This window comes from Curcuma longa, chromosome 11 (genome assembly GCF_044706935.1).
Source record: "Curcuma longa cultivar G26 ecotype Majalengka, Jawa Barat chromosome 11, ITB_CL_G26_1.1, whole genome shotgun sequence".
NCBI classification, from domain to species: domain Eukaryota; kingdom Viridiplantae; phylum Streptophyta; class Magnoliopsida; order Zingiberales; family Zingiberaceae; genus Curcuma; species Curcuma longa.
The window spans coordinates 29,782,323-29,804,310 of record NC_133871.1 but is presented as its reverse complement, the minus strand read 5'-3'; the positions used below and the strand labels follow the sequence as shown (position 1 = coordinate 29,804,310).

Genomic DNA, 21,988 nt, shown 5'->3' with positions numbered 1-21,988 from the left:
TATGGGGAAGTTTGCAACATAAAGCTTTAGAAGTGCGACTTAAAGAAAAGAATCTTTATACGATCTAAAATAACTATTTCAACGAACTAAACACACCGTACAAGTCTAATCGAAATTAATGAATATTAAATTTGAGTCAAACAATTCAAACTGGTGCTGTATTCCAGAATCGGCGAGGCGCATAAGCCATTGTGCCGTCTGATGGAGGAAAAAACAAACAAGTTCGCTGATATCTACCTTCATGTCATTCCACAGCATCATCCTGTAGCAGTATCAGCAGCAGCAGCAGCAGCAGCAAAAGCAAATGGATTCGATCGTCACCTTTTCTGATTAAACTCCACCAGGGGACGCATCCTGATCCAATTGCCAGTGTCGTCTTCAAAACCCAAAGCATCAGATACTAGTGATGCTTGCTAGTGCGTAATGCTTATCCAACTGTAGCAGCAGAGGAACTCATGCACTCACACCATCTCGCACTATTACACAGGCACAGCAGCAGGCAGGCAGCAGTTCATTCCTGCTCTTTGGTTTTGTCTCTCCCTTGCCCATGGTGTTCGTTCTCTGCGACATTCCCTTCCCCACTCGACACGTCGGGAAGCACTGCTCGAAAGCCTCGACTCCACCAACACAAAACCACTTTTCTGAGATGACTTTTACCTGAACCATAAAGCCAACCACCATTAATTCTCCATCGACTCCCATGATGAATTCCATAAACTCCCCATCTATAACTCATTGCGAAAGTTCCCTGTTTATATATATATTTCTTTTATTTCAGATCTTGTGAGGCGCATTGAGTCAATGATATACCTTCCGACAAAAATTCCATGTTTCTGCTCATTATTTTCACCTCAATATCTATATGCTTATTTGGACTCATTAATTGGTCGATTCTCACTAGTGCTGATAAAAGGAGATAATGAGACAAGGCTCGCTCCGGCAAGACTCTGATCAGATCAAAGGTCTTCAATGATATACCTGAAAGTATATAGCCAGAAGCGTCCAAAACCAGCCTCGCATTGATCCCAGTGCGTGGCTCTCATTTTGAACCCTCCTTCCAGAGGCAGCCACTACATGTCGTCGTATACTGCAGTGTTCATCTGGCATATCGGTGACGGTGAGGGTCAGCACCTGTGAAGACAAGAAACCAAGAATGATCAAACAATCACCATTAATTGTACACGGAATATTGCTTCTCACTGTCTCATCATTCATGCACTCTCTCCGAGGGCATGGAGCATCAGGGTTTGGAACGAGGGGACACAGAGAAGTACATCAGTCGATCGAGCTGTTGCACCTCTAGATAAAATAAGATATAGAAATGAATTCTTTCTGGTTTGGAACTGATCGAGAAGAAGATATCAGTATGCACATATATTCTTCGACCTTGTAAGCATTCCCTAGAGTTGCGCCCAGAAGCATGGAGTTTCTTCGATGGATAATATATATGTACGAACCTTCACTGCAAGTCTCGAGATTCGCAGGAGCATCATGGTAATTGTTTTGTCTGCAGAATCTCAGAGGAAACTCGTACAGAGATTCGAAATTCGATAGCAAGACGTGAGTTGAGAATCATTTGGATAACAAATGAAACAACGAAGGAGATTTTGAGACGCAAACTCATACGTCGCTGACGTCGTAGACGACATCGAAGCAGCAGCCGCCGCCGGCAGGGTAACAGCTCTGGGCTTCATTGGGCCAGTCAAGACAGGACGCGTGGATATGATTTTGACGGGTGCTGACCTGGCGAGCGCTGGCAGGGACCCGCTGTCGGGTAGATGTCCAGATGACGACGCGACCGCGTGGTCGACGGTGTCGCGGCTTGGAGTTACACGCCCGGACGTGGCTCCATCGCCCTCGCTTTCTGGTGGACGTCGGCCGACCTGGCATCCCGGGGTTCGCCTATAAAAGGCTCGCGGTGGCCATTGCTCCCCTCATCCTCCTCTTTCCTGAGCTTCCCGATTCTCTAGCGAAGTGAATTAGAGTGTTGACGGCGGTGGAGACCGTGGTGCCTGCTGCGACGGCGAACGTGGGTAAGCTGGGGTCAGCGACCAACGAGAAACACGCCGAGAAGCTGAGGTTCATCGAGGAAATGACCGCCGACGCCGACGCGGTGCAGGAGAAGGTGCTCGCGGAGATACTGACGCGCAACGCTGAGACAGAGTACCTTCGGAGGTACGGACTCAGCGGCGCCACCGACCGCGACACCTTCAAGGCCAAGGTACCCGTGGTCACCTACGAGGACCTGCAGCCGGAGATTCAGAGGATTGCCAATGGCGACCGCTCCGCCATCCTCTCCGCCCATCCCATATCCGAGTTCCTCACCAGGTACATCCAAATTTTCTTCTTGACTTGTTCAAGGAGTACGTTGTCGATTATTGAAACCAAAATCTTATGTGGTTTTAAATTCATTAAGCTCTGGGACGTCTGCTGGAGAACGGAAGCTGATGCCCACCATCAAAGAGGAGCTCGATCGGAGGCAGCTCCTTTACAGCCTTCTCATGCCGGTGATGAACCTGTGAGTGTCTTCATCTTTTTTAAGCTTGAAAACTACCTCTTGATCATCCTCCTTTTGATGGCAGTTACACGCCGGGGCTGGACAAAGGGAAGGGGCTCTATTTCCTATTCGTGAAGTCGGAGACCAAGACGCCCGGCGGGCTGACGGCACGCCCGGTGCTAACGAGCTACTACAAAAGCGATCACTTCAAGGGCCGCCCTTACGACCCCTACAACGTCTACACCAGCCCGACAGCAGCAATCCTCTGCACCGACTCGTTCCAGAGCATGTATGCGCAGATGCTCTGCGGCCTGCTCCAGCGCCTCGACGTGCTCCGCGTGGGCGCCGTCTTCGCCTCCGGCCTACTCCGCGCCATCCGCTTCCTCCAGCTCCACTGGCAGGAGCTGTCCCACGACATCACCAGCGGGGCGCTGTCTGCCAAGGTCACCGACCCTTCTATCCGCGCAGCTGTCGGCGAGCTCCTGGCCCAGCCGGACCCGGAGCTGGGCCAATTCGTGGCAGGCGAGTGCGCCAAGGGGTATTGGGCGGGGATCATCACCCGGATCTGGCCTAACACCAAGTACCTGGACGTGATCGTGACCGGGGCCATGGCGCAGTACATCCCCACACTGGAGTACTACAGCGGCGGCCTCCCCATGGCCTGCACCATGTATGCTTCCTCTGAATGCTACTTCGGCCTCAACCTGAAGCCTATGTGCAACCCCTCCGAGGTCTCCTACACCATCATGCCCAACATGGCATACTTCGAGTTCCTGCCTCACGGCCACGGCCACGGCCACTCGCCGCAGCAGGACAAGGCGCCGAAGCTGGTGGATTTGGCCCAAGTGGAGCTTGGGAAGGAGTACGAGCTGGTGATCACCACCTACGCCGGTCTGAACCGGTACCGTGTGGGCGACATCCTGCAGGTGACCGGTTTCCACAACGCGGCGCCGCAGTTCCGCTTCATCCGCCGCAAGAACGTGCTGCTGAGCATCGAGTCCGACAAGACCGACGAGGCGGAGCTGCAGAAGGCGGTGGAGAGCGCGTCGGCGCTGCTTCGACCGTACGGCGCCGGCGTTGTGGAATACACGAGCCACGCCTGCACCAAATCCATCCCGGGGCACTACGTCGTCTACTGGGAGCTTCTGGCCAAGGCGGGCAGGTCGGCGGAGGCGCTAGTGGCGGCGCTAGCGCGCAACGAGGTGATGGAGCGGTGCTGCCTGGCGATGGAGGAAGCACTGAACTCGGTGTACCGGCAGAGCCGCGCGGCCGACGGCTCCATCGGTCCGCTGGAGATACGTCTGGTCCGCGGGGGCACGTTCGACGAGCTCATGGACTACGCCATCTCAAGGGGCGCATCCATCAACCAGTACAAGGCGCCGCGCTGCGTCACCTTCCCGCCAATCCTCGAGCTGCTCGATTCCCGCGTGGTCTCCGCCCACTTCAGCCCCGCCCTTCCCCGGTGGTCGCCGCACCCCAACAACTGAAAAGCGAAGAAAGCCCAATGGCGGCCGCAGGGTCACTCCGCTGTCAACGCGCTGACGTGTCCTCCAGAGAGAGAAAGAAGTACAACTAAATCTTTGACTTTGACTAGATATTTTTTTCTACTTTTTGGGGGCGCGATTAAGGTTTTAACATCGCTGGGATCATATTAATATAATGAGTCTTCAGCGTTAATTGCTTTTTGTTTGCAATTAATTAGAGGAGGAATTTTCAGCCATTGTTGGGCCTCAGATCTTGGACTGTTAATGGGCCTTGTTGGCCCAACACTTTTACCATCTCTAGACATCTTAGATTTGATACTAAATATTATAGCCACACCAGATCTGCTTCCCTCAGATCTCGTCCGCTATTCCTTAGTCAATCGATCGTGGCCGTTCGCGGCGATTGATGGTCCACGTGGACAGCTTTCACCGGGGCCCGCGGGTGCGGAGCCAATGGGGATGGTCGTCAACGGGGAGGTGCACATCGTAAATCGATCCCGTCGCAGGACGACCAACCTCTCCTCCGCCGTGGCCGGATCACGCTTTGCGATCGCCTCGATGGACCGCTCGAGGGGTCGGACCTCCGCCGCCGCCTCCTTCCTCCTCTTCGTCCTCTCCATCGCCGTGGACGCAGCCGGACCGGCGCCCGGAGCTCCTCTCCACTCCCTCGCTCGGTCACCTCACTTGGTCCTGCCGCTAGTCCTCTCCCGCGCGAATTCAACTCGCCGATCCCCGGTTCGAGGCGCTTTCTTTCCCGTCAGCTTTCATCCAACGCTCGGATGAGACTCTACGACGATCTCCTCACCAACGGGTGCGCCTCCTCTCCCTATCGTCCTTTCCTCGTCCGCTGCGCTTTACATTTGAGGGGTTTTTTATATAAAAAAATCGGATAATTCCGATTAATGTATCGCGGATCTCGTTAGGGAATACACAATTGAGCCTCTGTTTGATAATTATTTTCTTTCCGTTTGTTTTCTTGTTTAGGTATTACACTACGAGGCTCTTTATCGGCTCGCCGCCTCAAAAATTTGCTTTGATTGTCGATTCAGGGAGTACGGTCACATATGTTCCTTGCTCCACATGCGAGCAATGTGGGAATCATCAGGTATTTTTCCGTCTTAGATCTCTTCTTTACATCGCATTTGTGTTTCTTTATGAAATATGACGACAGACCCTTTTTCTGACATTATTTCCCAAGTTAATGGTTCCTCGAAGTTCCCTTCCCTTTCGCCCTTTATTGTGTCTTTAAATGCCTGAATTGATGTAGAAATGTAAAATGGAATACCAAAAATTTAAGGACAAACAAATGTGCGCCCGTCATTTGCAAAATAGTCAATGCATATCCCATTTCCAATTAAAGTCAAATGGATGCACCTTCAATAATTTTATCCTAAAAATATCCCTTGATTCGGCGATGTTTCTCTTAATTTGGGACGCCCTTATGATTTTTGTCCAAAATTTAAAACCTATTTTCTTCTTGGAATGCATACCAAGTATACTGAATTGTAAGTTTAGCATCAGCTAATGCAATCAGCTTAGACAATTTTAATTATCATATCTACCAAATAATACTATGCGGCACCACTTTATTTAGGTTACCACGTGGAATTAACAAGTTAGTATTTTGCCAGACCATGAACTACGCACATGTTCATAATCATGGTGAAAACTAATTGAAAGTGCGATTTACGTGCTAAACTTCCTACATGGTTAAAACATTTCTAAAGATTAGAGAGGATCCAACTTCATGTCATTATATACATTTCACAAAGAACTTACCATTTTTATGTTGTGATGTTTTTTCTTTCACAACGAGCCAATTTTTAGAGTGCAAAACATTAGAAAAGTTTTCTATTACACAGATCATGCAGCAGTATAAGCCAAATGGTAGTGGCTAGGTGTCATTTAAAAATTTGTTTATTCTAGATAAGTTTGATAATCTAGTAGGTCTCTACCGGAAATAGACAGATAGAATCTTGCCTTGTATTTTCTGGTCTTTCATGTCAATCCTTGAGTAGTTTGGAACTTTGGCTATGCTTGAGCCTATTTGAGTATTTGGAGATGGTTTTCTTATTGAAAATTGAATTTTCTTTTTAAGTTGGATTCTTTGAAGTTCCACTAGTGAAATGTATCTTAATCTGAAGTATTCTAGTTTTTCTGTAGCAAACTCGCATGTTATTATTTTATTCCCGTTTCTTCTTTTATCGAGTGAATTCTTCTATTCATCAGAAAAGCTTGTTATATGATACATCCGTTAATTTTTAGGTGTTCCATTCTCCTTCAACAAATGAACTGCATCCTTTTCTGTTACAATTTTTAGGTGTTCCATTCTCCTTCAACAAATGAACTGCATCCTTGTCTGTTTGCAATTTTTCTGAGATTCTGAGCTGTTAGAGTTCCTATCCATGTGCTTAGCACACATACAGTCATTGTGCAGTCTTTTCTATTTCAGGTGGTATTTGCACTTCAATAAAGTACTGTAGTAAAGTAGGAACTCTGTAGTTAGCACACACTTCCTTTGCTTCACACAGTGGAGTATTATTTTCCTAGCTCATTACTAGATGGCGTGAAGGCTATTTAACCTGCCATTTATTCATTACCTTTTATCTTAGCCTACACCTAGCAGATTTGGTCAATGTTTCTTCTCATCTATATTTAATCTTGTTCTGCAGGACCCAAGATTTCAACCTGATTTATCAAGCACATATAAACCTGTAAAATGCAATGTTGCTTGTACCTGTGACCAGGATCAGAAGCAGTGTACTTATGAGAGGCAATATGCTGAAATGAGCTCTAGTACTGGTGTGCTTGGCGAGGACCTTATATCATTTGGAACAGAAAGTCAACTTAAACCTCAGCGTGCTACTTTTGGGTGTGAAAATTCTGAAACTGGTGATTTATTTAGTCAACATGCTGATGGCATAATTGGTCTGGGCCGTGGACCGCTCAGTATAATGGACCAGCTTGTTGAAAAGGGTGTTATTGGTGATTCATTTTCTTTATGCTATGGAGGGATGGATATTGGTGGAGGTACAATGGTTCTTGGGGAGATAACCCCACCTACTGACATGGTGTTTTCCCAATCAGATCCTGGTCGAAGGTATGACATATCTGCATTTATATGAATAAAGAACACTAGAATTTCTCTCCATATACATTTAATACATCTCCCAGATTTTTTTTTGATCTCCGGATGGCAACAGTGCATACTACAATATCGAGCTCAAGGGAATAGATGTGGATGGTAGGCCACTGCAAATAGACTCAAGAATATTTGATGGCAGGCATGGCACAGTCTTGGATAGCGGAACCACATATGCATATCTACCAGAGGAAGCATTTATAGCTTTTCAAGATGCTGTAAGTATCTCTGTACATTTCTGTTTTAACATGTTTTATTTGCACAAGTAACAGTAATAGGTATTGGATATTTCAAGTATGTTCCAGTTGGCATCAGTGGACCTATAGGAACATTCATAGTTTAATAATCTATTTTCATTATATGACAATGTTTCTGTTTGCAAGTTGAAATATCTTAGTGGATATTACCGTATGCAACTATGTTGAACTTGGGGATTTAATGGTAGAAAAATCTTATTTAACAGTTGGGGTTGGGGTCCACGATGAAACTTAAAAGTTGGATTGTCTAACTGCTGAAAATATTTGATGGTGGGAAAACAATATTGACTATGTCATTCAACTCCCACATATAAAAATCTTCCCATGCAATATACAATGGCTTTCTTCACTTGTCAATTTTATCTAATATTTTTAGCTTATATTGACAATTAATATTCTATTTGATTAATCTTTTGTTTGATAGAACTTTTAATTGGCACCTGGAAACACAATGTTAATGCTGCTTTCCCGTTTAGAGTAGCTGATGATTGTTTGTGAATGTTGTATTAACTATGAAGATTCTTTAATATTTTCCATTTTCCAATTTCGTTGCTAGGATAAAATTGAAAATTTTTTAATTTGATTTTACTGCACTATGGGCAGGGTAGTAATGTTTTGGTGACTCAGTCCCATACAAAGTTTCGGAACTCATTCTTGTAGGCCAAATTTGTAGTTCTTAGGTTATGGAATTCAAGTCTACCTTCTTAATATGGAACAAAAGCCTGGCCTTATAGCCTGTTGGAATGGAATAATGCAGTTACCTTATTTAGACATGTTTTCTTTTATCTAGCTTGTTAGTAGGGTCAATACCAATAGATTATGTCAATGTCTAAAGGACTCAACTTATAGTACTAGTTTAAACAAGAAATATGTAGCAAAATAAGCTAGAAATTTAAACAAAATGTTAACCAAAACTAAACTATCTGTTGTTGGTAACGATGACTAAGAAATCAAAGAATCCTGAATCCTCTATATCTGTACACATCAGTTATATGCTTTATTTAGTGGATTCTGGTTTGGCTTTCTAGTTGTTCTAGAGTAGGGAACAAACTGAAAAGTATTTTTTTTTCTAATTTGGGGTTCAGTGGTATCCCAGTCAAAACTAAACTTTCTGTTGTTGGTAATGGCTAAGAAGTCAAAAGAATCTTGAATCCTCTATATCTGTACACATCAGTAATATGCTTTATTAGCGGATTCAGGTTTGGCTCCCTGGTAGTTCTAGAGTAGGAAACAAACTGAGAAGTATTTTTTTTTCTTTCGAAATTTGAGGTACAGTGGTACCCTAGTTGAAAATTACATTTTTTTTCTAATGGGGATCAAACTCAGCTAATTCTAGCCGTAAATGATTCAAATTCAATTATGTATACTTTCTATATGCGGATCTTGAATCTACATGATGTAAAGAAACAAAAGAAGAGAAGGAGAGAGAGAGAGAGAAGTATAAGAGAGAGAGAGAGAGAAGTATAAATGAGATGTGAAATTTAAGGTAAAAAGAGTAGAGATTTTAGAGAAGAAATAAGAGAAGAGACTGGAAATCTTTATAGTTTTTCATTTAAATTTAATATCATTGTTTGTTGTTTCATTTCATCATTTGCATTCAATCTCTATTGGCTTATCTTTTAGTACCTACTTGAAAATTATCCATGGATGCTAATTCTTCGGTTACTTGAAAATTATGTTGAGCTTTGATTGCGGATGCATCCACATCCAATGAACGGTTAAGTTTTTACTAATTTGAGATTGGTTTCAAGGTCAAAATAATAATAATAATAAACTCTACCTTTTCTATGTCATTCTGAAGTATTGCATTGGTTGAAGGTTCATAAGTAGTAATACTGAGATTTGATCCAGATATAATATGGCTACAGAATAGTGAAGTTGAACTTTTCTGAATTACCTACTCATAAGTGTCATCTATTTGTTCATGCAAATATTTACAATTGAAGCTAAGCTACACAACTTAGACAGACTGCATTAATATTACCTCACATCTCACAGATCCTGAGCAAGTTACATTCTCTTAAACAAATTCCTGGACCTGATGCAAATTATAAAGATATTTGCTTTTCTGGTGCCGGAAGGTATCATAGCCATTCATTTTGAAGTTTATTCTGCTTACAAATGTGTGATTCTGTTAGTTATGCATTATATTCAAGACCTTGAAACTGTTCCCAGTGATGTCTCTCAACTTTCAAACATCTTCCCAAAGGTTGATATGGTATTTGGTAATGGAGAAAAGCTAACACTTTCACCAGAGAACTACTTGTTTGGGTAAGTATGGCTATATATATATATATCAGAGTGAGTAATTTAGCAGATGGGCATTGCCTTCTTAGTGTGACTCTATGGCCATAATTTATAAAACCACACGATTATGTACTGGATTAGATTAACAAATTTAACTTTCTTATAACTCAAAAACGGTACTCAAAACGAAGAGGAGGAAAATGCTGCAACAAAGCTTTCATTATTCACAAGAGAAGGGTTGGTATAATGGGATAACATGTTAATGGCTAATGGGTTTGGGTTAATAAATTTTTTAAGTTCCTAATTGAGATAATGGCATAATTTCATGAGGCTCAATGATTAAGGGGTCATAGCCCACTGATTAATGGCGTAATTTAATCCCTTAACAGTATTGTTTATAACTGAGATGATCGTGTACCTATTGTCATTGTTAGTTCTAGAACTAATTTCTCTTGCTAGTTTTTAATTCCTTCATGAATCTTAGATAAAATTCAGTTTTATGATTTCTAAATCCTGTTGTTACAAACTTACTATACTGGAAGTTTCTTGTTGAACTGTTTGTCATTGTCTACTCTTGTCAAGTCTGCCATTATCCTATTCAGAGTGAGTGACTCTTTGGACTATAATTTCCGTTTCTATGCTTCACTTTTTCTTTTGAGTTTGTCTGCGTTCACATCTTAGGTTTTTGGTTCTTTTCAGGTAGTGAATATGCAAAAGGAACTGGAAAAGCAGATGAGTCTAGCTGTGGCTGCTCCTGTAGCAAAGGAAGGAAAACGGATAGAGACTGTATTGAGCCGAAATATTGAGAAGATGATTAAAGCTAATGGAGATGCTTTATGGGCACGTGTTCAAGAAGAAAACGCAAAATATGAGAAGTTTGAGAAGGAACGGATGCAGCAGATCACCAATCTAATTACCAACTATGTGAATAAGGACTTGCCAACCATTTTAGAGAGGGCAGTGAAGAAAGAACTTTCTACAATAGGGTCCACTGTAGCTCGTTCAATTGCACCTGCTATTTCTTCAGCTATAGCAGAGTCATTTCAGGTTATCTTCAGATTGTGTGCTTTTATTTTGACCACAACCTTGTCTTTTTATCTCACATTCCACATTCTCTTGTTACTAGAGGGGAGTCGGTGATAAAGCAGTGACTCAGTTGGAGAAGTCAGTCACTCCTAAACTTGAAGCTACTGTTGGAAGACAAATCCAAGCACAGTTTCAAACTTCTGGGAAGCAGGTTCTTCAGGTATGCTGTATGCATTGTTTCAAGCAATGATGTATGTGTATGCATCTAACTATTTAATTGAAGTGAAAACTATATGTTAGATTAATCAAACAACTTTTATTGTCATACATACACTATAAGCTAACTTTAGGTTGCTGTATGTTCACTATTCTTGTTTGAAATGAATTTGACTCCTATATTGCTGTTCAACAGCACAATTGTGAAACTTATTTACAATATAACAAGCTGGAAATTAATTACAATATATAAATGTGTGTGTGAGTGTTCCCTCATTAACATGGATGTTGCATATGTGTTTATGGAATAGAATGCGCTTAGTGACTCACTTGTTAGGAATGGTCAATGTGGTATACCTTTCATCCATATCACATTTGGTCCATTTAACAATAGCAGCTAGGATTTGCATAGGGCACAACCCAACAGATCAATATGGAATGCATGTTTGATGGGTTAGCATCACCCTAATTGCAGACAAGAGAGTATAATTAAAGTAATATATCTTGTGTCACTTTATTTCTACAATTGGTATGTAGATCTGGATATTACATACACCATCACAAGTATGAGGCTTTTGGTGGAAAGTGATCCACATACTAGAGGTGGCTATGGGCTATGTTTGTACCAACCTGTTAGAAGACATGCTAGGCCGTGCACAATCCTAAATGTCTGTGGTCATGCATAGCATGAGCTTTGCTTGGCTGGAGTCATGATAAGCCTGGCCTGGCATTGCCCTTTTTTGTTAAATATTTAAAAATTTTGAAATTACATCAAAATTAATCAAAAGTATTTAAAATTAATATAGTAATATTAAAAATAATATTTTTTATAGAAATTAATAAAATATTCAATATCAATAACTATTATTAGTATTATTATATAAAACTTTGGCAGGTTAAACTTGTCTCATGGGTTGTGTTGGGCTTGATTTTTGTGTCGAGCCCAGGTTTGCAAGGTGCGGTCCTCATGCTTGGCATGAAGTCGCAGCTAGTCTCGAGCCTGGCTTGGTCTTGTTTGCTTATGTATGGGCTGAGTCAGTCATGGCTTGGACCATGCTAGGCTGGGCCATGCAACAGGCGGGTAACCCACTTTACACCCCTACCCTTCCTTTTGATGATTTCTCAAGTTTGTTATGTATGCATGTTATGGGGATGTGGTACATTTTTTTCTACTGATTGCCCTTTTGCTCTTAACTCTGGCAATTGTGTCAACAAAGTTGCAGTATTTTTTCCAAGTTTTTACATGCATGGACACACAATAAGTGGTTTCAAGAAGGTAAAGAGATGAACGTAAATGTTATTAGTTCCTTAGTTGTCAATGGTTTATGGATGCCAAACGTGAGGGTGCTTGAAGGCGTATGGAGTAAAATTCTTATTGTTCTGTATTGAATTTCAGTGCAACAAAGGAAAACATGAAATGTGCAAGTAATGAGGTGGGTAAAACTCATTCCATATTCGAAGTAAGTTGGTGTCAACCTGAGGTAGGGTAGATCAAGCTAAATTCAAATGGCTCTTACGGCTCAAATACATGAAGGGGATGCTTTTATCTAAGGAATTATAATGCCTCACTGTAGGTGGTGGGATGTAGGTATATAAGTAACAAATTAATTGTGGAACAAAAGGCACTATAATTATGGTGGATGGATTGAAGGCTGCAACAAGGGTGAAGATTGATAAAATAAAATCCATGACAATGAATTGTTGACTTAATACATAAAGAAAAGCAAAGCTTCACCCTGGATTGTGATCAATATGTACGACATGTGGTCAACTTAGTGCTTTTGACGATGTAAGAGTATCTTATATTTTTTATAGAATATAGCAATGGAATGAATTGCTCATTTTTCTCATTCCTCTATAGTATCAAATTTTTATCTTGATGTTCTTACTCTCCAACTGTATGTGCTTTGACCTATGATATAAGCAGTGACGTGTATAACCATTCTTAAAACCTTTCTTGTTAAACAAAAAACTATCATGCACCAACCATATATCCTATCACACCATATTCTTTATGATATTCGTAATCCTAATGACTGTTTTGCTTCATATCAAACATCCTAAAATTCTTCTTGTGTTTTGTTGTTGTTCTATGTTGGGTGTCAAGTAATAATGATCCCTCTACCTTTTCCATTCCGGTTTGAGATCAATATTGGTAGTGTTAAAGCAAGCCTTGTTTGCTTGATCTTGTTTTTAGACTGGATGACTGGCATTTATTTCATAGTCTCCTTGTTATTTAAGTTTGACTCATGGATCTTATCCAACTGGCCATATTATCAGCAATGATTTTTGTGATGGCCCATCTTTGTAAAAAACAACCGTGCTTGTAAGATTATGGTCGTGAACACTTGACAAAATCCTCCATCTCTTTCATCTTGACTTGGAATAGTGGTAGTTTCAGATATGAAATTTATTTATTTCATGTTATTTGTTTTTATGTTTGTTGATTCTTTGTGGGTACGTGCTACTTGCAATTGGAAATTGATGTAATCCAGTTTAAAACTTTTTTCTATCTGAAACATGCAGGATTCTCTTAGGTCCTGTTTGGAATCATCAGTGGTTCCTGCATTTGAGCAATCTTGTAAAGTTATGTTCGAGCATATTGAAAATGCATTCCAGAATGGAATGAGTGAACACACTGCTGCTGCTAGTCAGCAACTTGAGGCAGCAAATACACCTTTAGCAGCTACTTTGAGGGTAAGTATGCCAAATCATCATCATTATTCTTGTTGCTGTTGCTTCTACTACTAGGATTTTTTTGACTGTGATGGTCTTGGTATCTTTTGTTTGGCATGCAATCTCTGTTATCTGCAAGGTAAATCCTTTTATTTTCAATGAAAATTTTATTATTCATGCAGGAAGCAATCAACTCTGCTTCTTCAATCACCCAAAACCTTACTACTGAGTTAGTTGATGGTCAACGCAAAATTTTGGCTCTCATTGCAGCAGGAAACACAAAGGTTGTAAACCCTCTGGTTTCTCAGCAAGCTAACGGCCCCACAGCTGGTCTTCCTGAGATGGTAAAACTTCCATTCTGGGTCCCACGGATTCCATGTAGCTTATGTGGACATTGTCTTCTATTGCTTTAGTTGCATTACATCGTTTCCTTGCAAGTGACAATTCAGTAATGCTTCATGCTATTCACAGTAGGCCTTCCTGTCTGTTCTGCAGGTTGGTGCACATCTGGATCCGACAAAAGAACTCTCGAGATTAATTTCTGAGCGAAAATATGAGGAAGCTTTCACAATGGCACTTCAAAGAAGTGATGTGTCAATAGTGTCTTGGCTATGCACACAGGTACTTATCTATTCCTGAGGAACCTAACTGCTGAGCTGGTTTGACATTGATGTTTTCATGTCAACCTTTACACTGATGCAAAGTGCTCTATCCCAATCCTTACTGTTCCTCTCTTCTTCGCTTATACTTAGCATCATACTGCAGGTGGATTTGCAAGCAATTTGTTCCATGGTGCCACTTCCCCTGAGTCAAGGGGTTCTTCTAGCACTTCTGCAGCAACTGGCCTGTGATATCAGCAATGAGACATCCAGAAAAGTTGGCTGGATGACTGATGTTGCTGTAGCAATCAACCCGGCAGACCCAATGATCGCATTACATGTGAGGCCAATCTTTGAGCAAGTCTACAGCATGTTGGGTCGCCAAAGATCCCTTCCGACCTCTACAGCGCCCGAGTCAGCCAGCATCCGCCTATTGATGCATGTTATAAATTCTGTGCTTACCTCCTGCAAGTGATTTACTCTGTGACTTTACACATGTATAGAAGGAATGGAAGATAAAAGAAATGTTGTTGTGTATGTAGATTATAGAGGATGCAGGAATGGTTCAACATCTCCTTTTCTTTCTTCGGCTTCTTTCTAGGTTTTGAATGAACATTTGCAAGTCTAGGAATTCAATTTGGTCATGCATCATGGATTTTTAAGTTAAGATTTTGATAGTGTTGGGATTGTATGATCCTAGTCTTGACTTCTTGGTGCTTATAAGCAAATAAGATAAAGTTTTTATGCATGAACAATTTTGAAGCTTATATTAGTATATACCTTTATTAGTAAAATAGAAATGCTATGAGAATTGATCCTCAAATATTATTGTGCAATATAACATTTATTGCACATGGGTAAATATGCATATATTTCTATTTGTTTTAGCATTATAATGTGTAGTGTTTAGCTAATGTATTAATTTTTTTACTGAATCAGTAAATCATTAATTACCGTATACTAAAGATAATTTGGGCATATATCATTTGTCTTTGGCGGTTCATATACAATTTGTTTTTCATACATATGTTGGATTTAAGTCTACATCATGTTTATTAGTTTATATTTGTTTATCTATTTCATTCTATTATTATTATTATAGATTGTTTATGATTAACTGATTTTTTTTCTTTTTGTTCACATTAAAAAGTTATGTCTATACTACACATTGACACTTGAACGTGTTCAACTATTTTACTCTTATTTGTTATAAATTTATTTTAGTGCACTTTCATTGATCTCTTGAATTCATTTTTTTTTATCTTGGTGAAGTCGAGAATGCTTTCCTCCGTCGTGGTTAATTATAATTTTTTAATTTACCTCATCGTAGATGATTGTGGAATCGACTGTGTGGGACCATTGGAGTTATGAATTTTATCTTTTATAGAAATTGAATTCATTTTTTTTTGTATTTATAAATTTGAAGTTAAGAAAAGAGTTATTGATAGACTTAAACTATTAATCATTTTTAGATAAAAGAGTACAAGTGTTTATTGAAATAATTATTTTTTTATTTTTTATTTTTGTTTTACCTTGATCCTATCCATTTCAAGTAAGAAAAACATTAATTGTTTTCTTTAATTTGAGATTGCAGTTGAGCGAAAAGGTATTATGAAAAAAAGAGAGTATGATTTAGGTATTTATGAAACTTACATTTTTATCAAAATTTTAAGAGTTGATTTAGCTAGTTATGAAACTTTCATTTTTTAAAAGTTAAAGAGTTTCTATGTTAATATGCTTTCATTCCTTAAATAGTATCTTCCTATATTATATATGCATTTATTTCTTAAACAACATCCTCATAGCTAATGCAATATATGGCAAGTAATTTTTCAATTGGATAATTTTGTTTTAAATACACTCCATGTAGTTAAAACTTCCCATTTAGCAAATTCGGCGTGGTTAGTGCTTGCCATTTATGTGAGCAATGATTTTTCAATATGAAATATATAACTGAAGACATTAATAAATTAATGGATAAGGATTAAAGTCAAAAATAGGAATAAAACGACATAAATGTTATGTAAATATGAATAAATATATTAGATTGCGTACCCGATCCTTTTCCATTTATGAACAAATTCAAGGATTCTTTTTTATTAACAGGAAGACTAAACCAGATCACATCAATCCATTGCCACATTCAAAACCAACGCAAATCTTGACTCGATCACAGAATCTATGTGGCGGTTAAACGGGCAGGATTTTGTTGTCGGTCGTCTGGTTACTTTCCTTTTCTGGATGTATCCGCACGTTGCCATTTTTAGATAGAAATCCACGAGAAACAGCCCACATTGGAGGCGTGGACGTCCGAGGAATTAATCTATTTAAGGAATTGCCCGTACACGCCGTATCTCCGTACAACGACAGCGACCGCCCGCCACCGCCCGCCACCGAACGAGTGCGAGAGTCGGCCGCAACGGAGATGGAGACGAAGACGGAGGTCTTGATCGTCGGCGCGGGCCCTTCTGGGCTGGCCACGTCGGCATGCCTCAACGTGCTGTCGATCCCCAACGTCGTCCTCGAGCGCGAGGCCTGCACCGCCTCGCTGTGGAAGCTGCGGGCCTACGACCGCCTCAAGCTCCACCTGGCCAAGCGCTTCTGCGGGCTCCCGCACATGCCCTTCCCTGCGGATGCCCCGACCTTCGTCCCGCGCGAGCAGTTCGTGGCCTACCTCGACGCCTACCAGCGGCGCTTCGCCGTCGCGCCGACCTGCTCCACAGTCGTCGAGCTCGCCACCTTCGACGCCGACGCGGAGGAGTGGACCGTCACGGCGAGCGACGCCGTCACCGGGGAGCTCAAACGCTACCGGTGCCGCTTCCTGGTGGCGGCCACGGGGGAGAACAGCCAGGGCTTCATCCCCGGCGTCCCCGGGCTGGAGACCTTCCCGGGGGACGTCGTGCACTCGACCACGTACAAGTCCGGCGAGGCCTACTCCGGAGACCGAGTGTTGGTGGTCGGAAGCGGCAACTCCGGCATGGAGATCGCGTACGACCTGTGCGACCACGGCGCCAAGACTTCCATCGTCATCCGCAGCCCAGTAACTTAATTATTTTTCTTCCTCAAGTCAACGGCTCGGTCAATTTCCACATGCAAATTGACTTCGATTTCCATACACGTGCAGATTCATGTGCTTACCAAGGAGCTGATCTATCTGGGCATGGTCATGCTCAAGTACCTCCCCGTCGCCGTGGTGGACGCTCTGGTGCTGCTGATCGCCAAGCTCAAGTACGGCGACTTGACCAAGCTGGGCATCGTGAGGCCCTCCCGGGGGCCCTTCAGGACCAAGATCGACACCGGCAGCTCCTCCGTCATCGACGTCGGCACCATCGCCAAGATCAAGACCGGAGAAATCAAGGCAAGCACAACTCGTAATTCTCATGCACGCACGCACATATAGCAAAATGCATGCATGCATATATATAATATGACGGCAAATTATGCGTGTGAATTGAAGGTGGTCGAGTCGCAGATGAAGAGGATCAAGGGCAAGGAGGTGGAGTTCGAGAACGGGGAAACCCACTTCTACGATCATATCGTCTTCGCCGCGGGCTTCCGGAGCACTGTCAAGAACTGGCTCAAGGTAAAAACAACGAACTATATAATTAGTTTAATTTAATTCGTCGACGTGAAATTAATATTGAATGGCGTCCGTACGTACGTACGTAGGATGGCGATGCACTGATGGACGAGAACGGAATGCCCAAAGAGAAGGCGCCGCGCCACTGGAAGGGAAAGAACGGCCTCTACTGCGTCGGCTTCGCTCAGGCAGGCTTGGCAGGGATCGCCATGGACGCTCAGAACGTGGCGAACGATATCAAGAACCATCGCATAGGATTAGGATTAATTGATTGATTATGTATACATTAATGTATTTTGTGATTGACTAATTAACTAAGTCTTTTGTGATTATTGATTTAGTCAGTCGTACGTACGTGTTGATTGATATATATATATATATATATTTTGTTGGATGGAAGTAGTAAGGAAGATGAACAAGAACTTGAATATTATGATTTCAAGATACGAAATCAATCGTTATCTTTTGAGAGATATTCATCCTCATGTGTAATTGCTATGGGTTGATGATGAAACTCCCCCATGATACAATAAAATCTCTATGAATTTTTTGTCTAGCAATAACAAGAAATTCTCACACTCTTGAACCTTTAAAGAACTTTTTAGAACTCACACAATATACTAAGTAGAAGATAAATTCATTATCTTATAATGGATGATATTTATAGATACAATGGTATGTACCCTTTTGTGAAACATGAAGAGTTGTATCTCTTCATTGTGTACCATTTCATTATACTCTCTTTCCAAAAATGGAAAGAGTTGCATCTCTTCATTATGCATCCTTTCCTTATTCAAATAAAATAAATAAATAATAATATTTATTTATTTATTTTAATATATATTATAAAATATACTTGATATATATATATATATAGAGCAGTGTTAAAGTATTCCGAATAAATAAGATTAGATTTTGTTACTTTTTGTGTTTGTGTTTATTTACTACTTATTTTTTTTATACCTTTTATGTTTACGTGATTTCATTCTAAAGTAACTTTAATTAAATTAAATTATATATATATATATATATATATAATTCTCTTCCTAAAATGAAGAGATGGAGAAAAACAAATTAAGGAGATATATAGATTATTATGGTAGATTTTATTTGCTTGGTTCTCTTTTTTTTTTAATTTTCCCTTTTTTATATATTATTACTTGTTTTAGTTTACGGGCACAATATTAAATGCATGGATAAATGAAAATATTACAATTACTACTATATGATGCATGATAATTTTTGCAATCCTTTAATTACTTTTAAAGTGTGAGTAGCCTAAAATGGCTATGTTATATATTTAATTAAAAAACTATATTGGTAAACTTTTGACCTAAAAATAATTACATTGTAATTTTAATCAAAATTAATTAGTTATTATTGATTCATTTTGATGGTCATTTTGAAAGCATTAATTGCTACACTTCAACTACCTCCTATAATGGATATATTTAGTTCCCGGAGTAATGGTGCAATGGTAGGACATCCGGGTTGTGACCCAAGGACCCGCGGTTCGATCTCTAGCTATGGCGTATTTGCAAGAATTTTCTTCCAAATAGGGAACGCAATCAAAGAATGCTGGACATCTGGATTGGCCACCGTATGCGCTTTCCGATTTACCTTGGTGGTCGATGGAAAACTTCCGTGGGACCGGACCGGCCACCCCCAGGGATTGAGTCCATGAGATTGACTAGATTTATCATTTTATAATGGATATATCTATCAATTTTAGTTTAAAATTTAAAGAGAAAATGGCTATATATCTATTTGGAACAAAATTATTACATAATTATTTTTGAGTCATGTGATCACGTCAAAAACTTGATGCATATTATAATACTGCAAGTGCTCGGTGTCGTTAAGTAATAAAATTAAATATATCATCCTTTAAGACTACGTGTATTTGCGAAGACGATTATCTAGAAAATCGAGTAAAGGTGTGTTGGTGTAGAGAACTAAAGTGATTGAGAGAAAATGGTAGGAAAACTTAGTTCAAAAGACAATTCTAGGATTTTAGTTTCACTATGACGAATACAATATCCTTTATCTCAATGTATGTTTATGAAGGAATTCGTTCAAAGGTGATCGAAAGTGTGTATGGGGTGAAGAGAAGAACAAAAATATCAATGTGTCTATTCAAATTGTAACTCATAAAGTAGAATATAAATTGTAACTCATACAGTAGAATACAATATCCTTTTAAATTTGTGACAAATCATGAAAACCTTGAGAGAATTAACCACTTTCGTGATAGCCTTGCTAGGGGCTCTTTTAGGGATGCTCCTGTCACATGAGCTCCATGAATCTCTAGATGCTATCTTATTCTGTGATACAAATTAAACTTTCAAATCAGTTCCAGAGACCAAAGATTAGGGTTCATCAATAAGTATGCCTCCTATTCTTTTTTGATCCAATAATATGTTTATATGCAATTACTACGAATAGAATTCACCTCTTGATCTAACTTGACAAAGTTATTATCTAAGTCGAATCCAACAACAATGATAGCTAGAGAGAAAAACAAATTAGAATTAATTACAAATCATATGCATCACAATATATTTATTTGTCTAACAAAATATCAAATTACTCTATAATCCTAGTTAGAATTAAGAAGACTACTCTATGACGATAAAATTCCATACCAAATATATATATCTTTTTATAACAAGAAAAAAGAATTAGATTTAAAAGGAACTCGATGATATATTCAGAAGAATTCCAATCGCTCTTAGACGGCCGGTGAGTCAACCTCCTTATCCTCTCAAGACGGCTTTGTTATAATAAAAATTTCTATCATAAACTCTCGTATTCTTTAATCTCAGGGTCTCTTTCAAGAATCCTCAATCTTGATCTTCGATGTATTAATAAACTCAAATAAAAAAGGTCACGTCATGTCGTTGAGCGGCTTGACCCATTTCATAACACTTTAAGCGTAAATGAAAAAAAATACAAATGTAAATTATTACTATTACACTAAGAAACTTAAAATAAGTAGTTTGGTGCACAATTTGTGTTCTATTCTACTTGAGATGGTAATAGATTGGATTTCATAGTGTCCGTTCTCATTTATTATATATATTCATTCACAATCTTCTTCATATTCATCATCAAATTGAATATTCATCTCCATTCTCATACTCATCAAAAGATCAAATATCCTCTATATTAATATTTTTTTATTTAATAATTAATTTTGAATGCCAACCAACATCGAAGTGATGTTAATTTTTAAAAAGTAATACTATTAATCGGATATTCAAATTGAATATGGATAATTAAGATTTTACCCAATCTATCTCCGTATCTATATCCGAAAATCTTGTTACCTAATTACGTGATTATTTAATCGGATCCCTCCATTTAGATCGATCCTCCATGAAATTATCATTCCTAATTAATTCCGCTAGTGAATCGGCGTTCTTCTTTTTCTCTTTCAGTAAAATAGGAAATTAAAAGAGAAAAAAAAGTATTGCCTTCAGCGTCCACGGAATTTTCCTCCTTTTGTCACTTTCAGGACTGCGATTGTTTTGCACTCCAATTAATTACCTTATCAGAAACAGCTAGCTATCAGATTGCCTACCAATTTCTCAAAACAAGTGATTGAAAATCGATATCTAATCCTGTTTTAATCAATTTAAACTTGAATTGTTGTTTTTTTAATCCCTTCAGAAAGCATCTTCGATAAGGATTTTACTGAAAAAAGAAGATGAAAATCATCACTAGTGATCACACAGAAGAAGAAGAAGAAGAAGAAGAAGGCCTGAGAAAAGGCAGAACAGTGGCTTCAAGTTTTCTCGTACGCTGCAAAAGTTTTCACGCGTAGTAAACAGGGAGAAGGGGAGCGCCTAGAGGTAGATGACGAAGCGCATGGCCTCGCCGACCACCAAATCGCCCAACTCGGCGGCGTGGAGCCGACCCGCGGCGTCCGCCTCGTCGGCCCGGCAGGAGAGGCAGGACGCCACGGCGAGCGGCGCCGCGCGAGCCACGGACAGCAGCGCCGCGAGGCCCCCGCTCCACCTCCGCCGGCGCTGGCGCGCGGCGTTGGCTGAGGCGACCGCCGCCGCGGCTTCCTCCTCGGGGGCACTGAGCGCGAGCGCCGCCTCGTCGAACACCCGCGCGGCGAGGCGCCGCCTGGGCCAGCGCGGGAGCCTCCGCCTCATGGCCGCCAGCAGATGCAGCATCGCAGTCGCTCGCAGTCTGATCAGTAGTCTCAGAGGAGAGGAGGAAATTAACGGCGAAGAAGAAGAAGGATTAATTAGGA

At 40.6% G+C, this 21,988-nt stretch overlaps 3 protein-coding genes and 1 pseudogene across 3 annotated transcripts; all 4 read left to right on the top strand.

Annotated features, from left to right (window-relative positions):
- The first annotated feature begins 2,013 nt into the window (after nucleotides 1-2,013).
- Nucleotides 2,014-4,217, top strand: LOC141838304 (indole-3-acetic acid-amido synthetase GH3.8-like). The gene is made up of 3 exons (XM_074725747.1): nucleotides 2,014-2,328; nucleotides 2,417-2,518; nucleotides 2,583-4,217. The coding sequence occupies exons 1-3, from the start codon at nucleotides 2,093-2,095 to the stop codon at nucleotides 3,982-3,984; spliced, it is 1,740 nt and encodes a 579-aa protein (XP_074581848.1). The 5' UTR covers nucleotides 2,014-2,092; the 3' UTR covers nucleotides 3,985-4,217.
- A 282-nt stretch (nucleotides 4,218-4,499) lies between these two features.
- On the top strand, nucleotides 4,500-10,330 carry LOC141837544 (aspartic proteinase 36-like; annotated as a pseudogene).
- Nucleotides 10,330-14,811, top strand: LOC141840766 (varicose-related protein-like). The gene is made up of 6 exons (XM_074728829.1): nucleotides 10,330-10,674; nucleotides 10,754-10,873; nucleotides 13,396-13,566; nucleotides 13,728-13,889; nucleotides 14,041-14,166; nucleotides 14,311-14,811. Exons 1-6 carry the CDS (start codon nucleotides 10,336-10,338, stop codon nucleotides 14,617-14,619), a joined length of 1,227 nt encoding a protein of 408 aa, XP_074584930.1. The 5' UTR covers nucleotides 10,330-10,335; the 3' UTR covers nucleotides 14,620-14,811.
- Nucleotides 14,812-16,569: 1,758 nt separating this feature from the next.
- Nucleotides 16,570-17,999, top strand: LOC141837543 (putative indole-3-pyruvate monooxygenase YUCCA10). The gene is made up of 4 exons (XM_074724921.1): nucleotides 16,570-17,184; nucleotides 17,269-17,502; nucleotides 17,602-17,727; nucleotides 17,814-17,999. The coding sequence occupies exons 1-4, from the start codon at nucleotides 16,570-16,572 to the stop codon at nucleotides 17,997-17,999; spliced, it is 1,161 nt and encodes a 386-aa protein (XP_074581022.1).
- The last annotated feature ends 3,989 nt before the right edge of the window (nucleotides 18,000-21,988 follow it).

What these genes read in the sequence shown, in the direction of transcription:
- LOC141838304 (XM_074725747.1), top strand. Translation starts at nt 2,093, where the DNA reads ATGACCGCCGACGCCGACGCGGTGCAGGAGAAGGTGCTCGCGGAGATA. An exon ending in ATATCCGAGTTCCTCACCAG is followed by an intron (nt 2,329 to 2,416) that starts GTACATCCAAAT and finishes AAATTCATTAAG; the next exon opens with CTCTGGGACGTCTGCTGGAG. An exon ending in CTCATGCCGGTGATGAACCT is followed by an intron (nt 2,519 to 2,582) that starts GTGAGTGTCTTC and finishes TTTTGATGGCAG; the next exon opens with TTACACGCCGGGGCTGGACA.
- LOC141837543 (XM_074724921.1), top strand. Translation starts at nt 16,570, where the DNA reads ATGGAGACGAAGACGGAGGTCTTGATCGTCGGCGCGGGCCCTTCTGGG. An exon ending in TCAAGACCGGAGAAATCAAG is followed by an intron (nt 17,503 to 17,601) that starts GCAAGCACAACT and finishes TGTGAATTGAAG; the next exon opens with GTGGTCGAGTCGCAGATGAA. An exon ending in CTGTCAAGAACTGGCTCAAG is followed by an intron (nt 17,728 to 17,813) that starts GTAAAAACAACG and finishes GTACGTACGTAG; the next exon opens with GATGGCGATGCACTGATGGA.
- LOC141840766 (XM_074728829.1), top strand. Translation starts at nt 10,336, where the DNA reads ATGCAAAAGGAACTGGAAAAGCAGATGAGTCTAGCTGTGGCTGCTCCT. An exon ending in CTGGGAAGCAGGTTCTTCAG is followed by an intron (nt 10,874 to 13,395) that starts GTATGCTGTATG and finishes TGAAACATGCAG; the next exon opens with GATTCTCTTAGGTCCTGTTT. An exon ending in CTTTAGCAGCTACTTTGAGG is followed by an intron (nt 13,567 to 13,727) that starts GTAAGTATGCCA and finishes TTATTCATGCAG; the next exon opens with GAAGCAATCAACTCTGCTTC.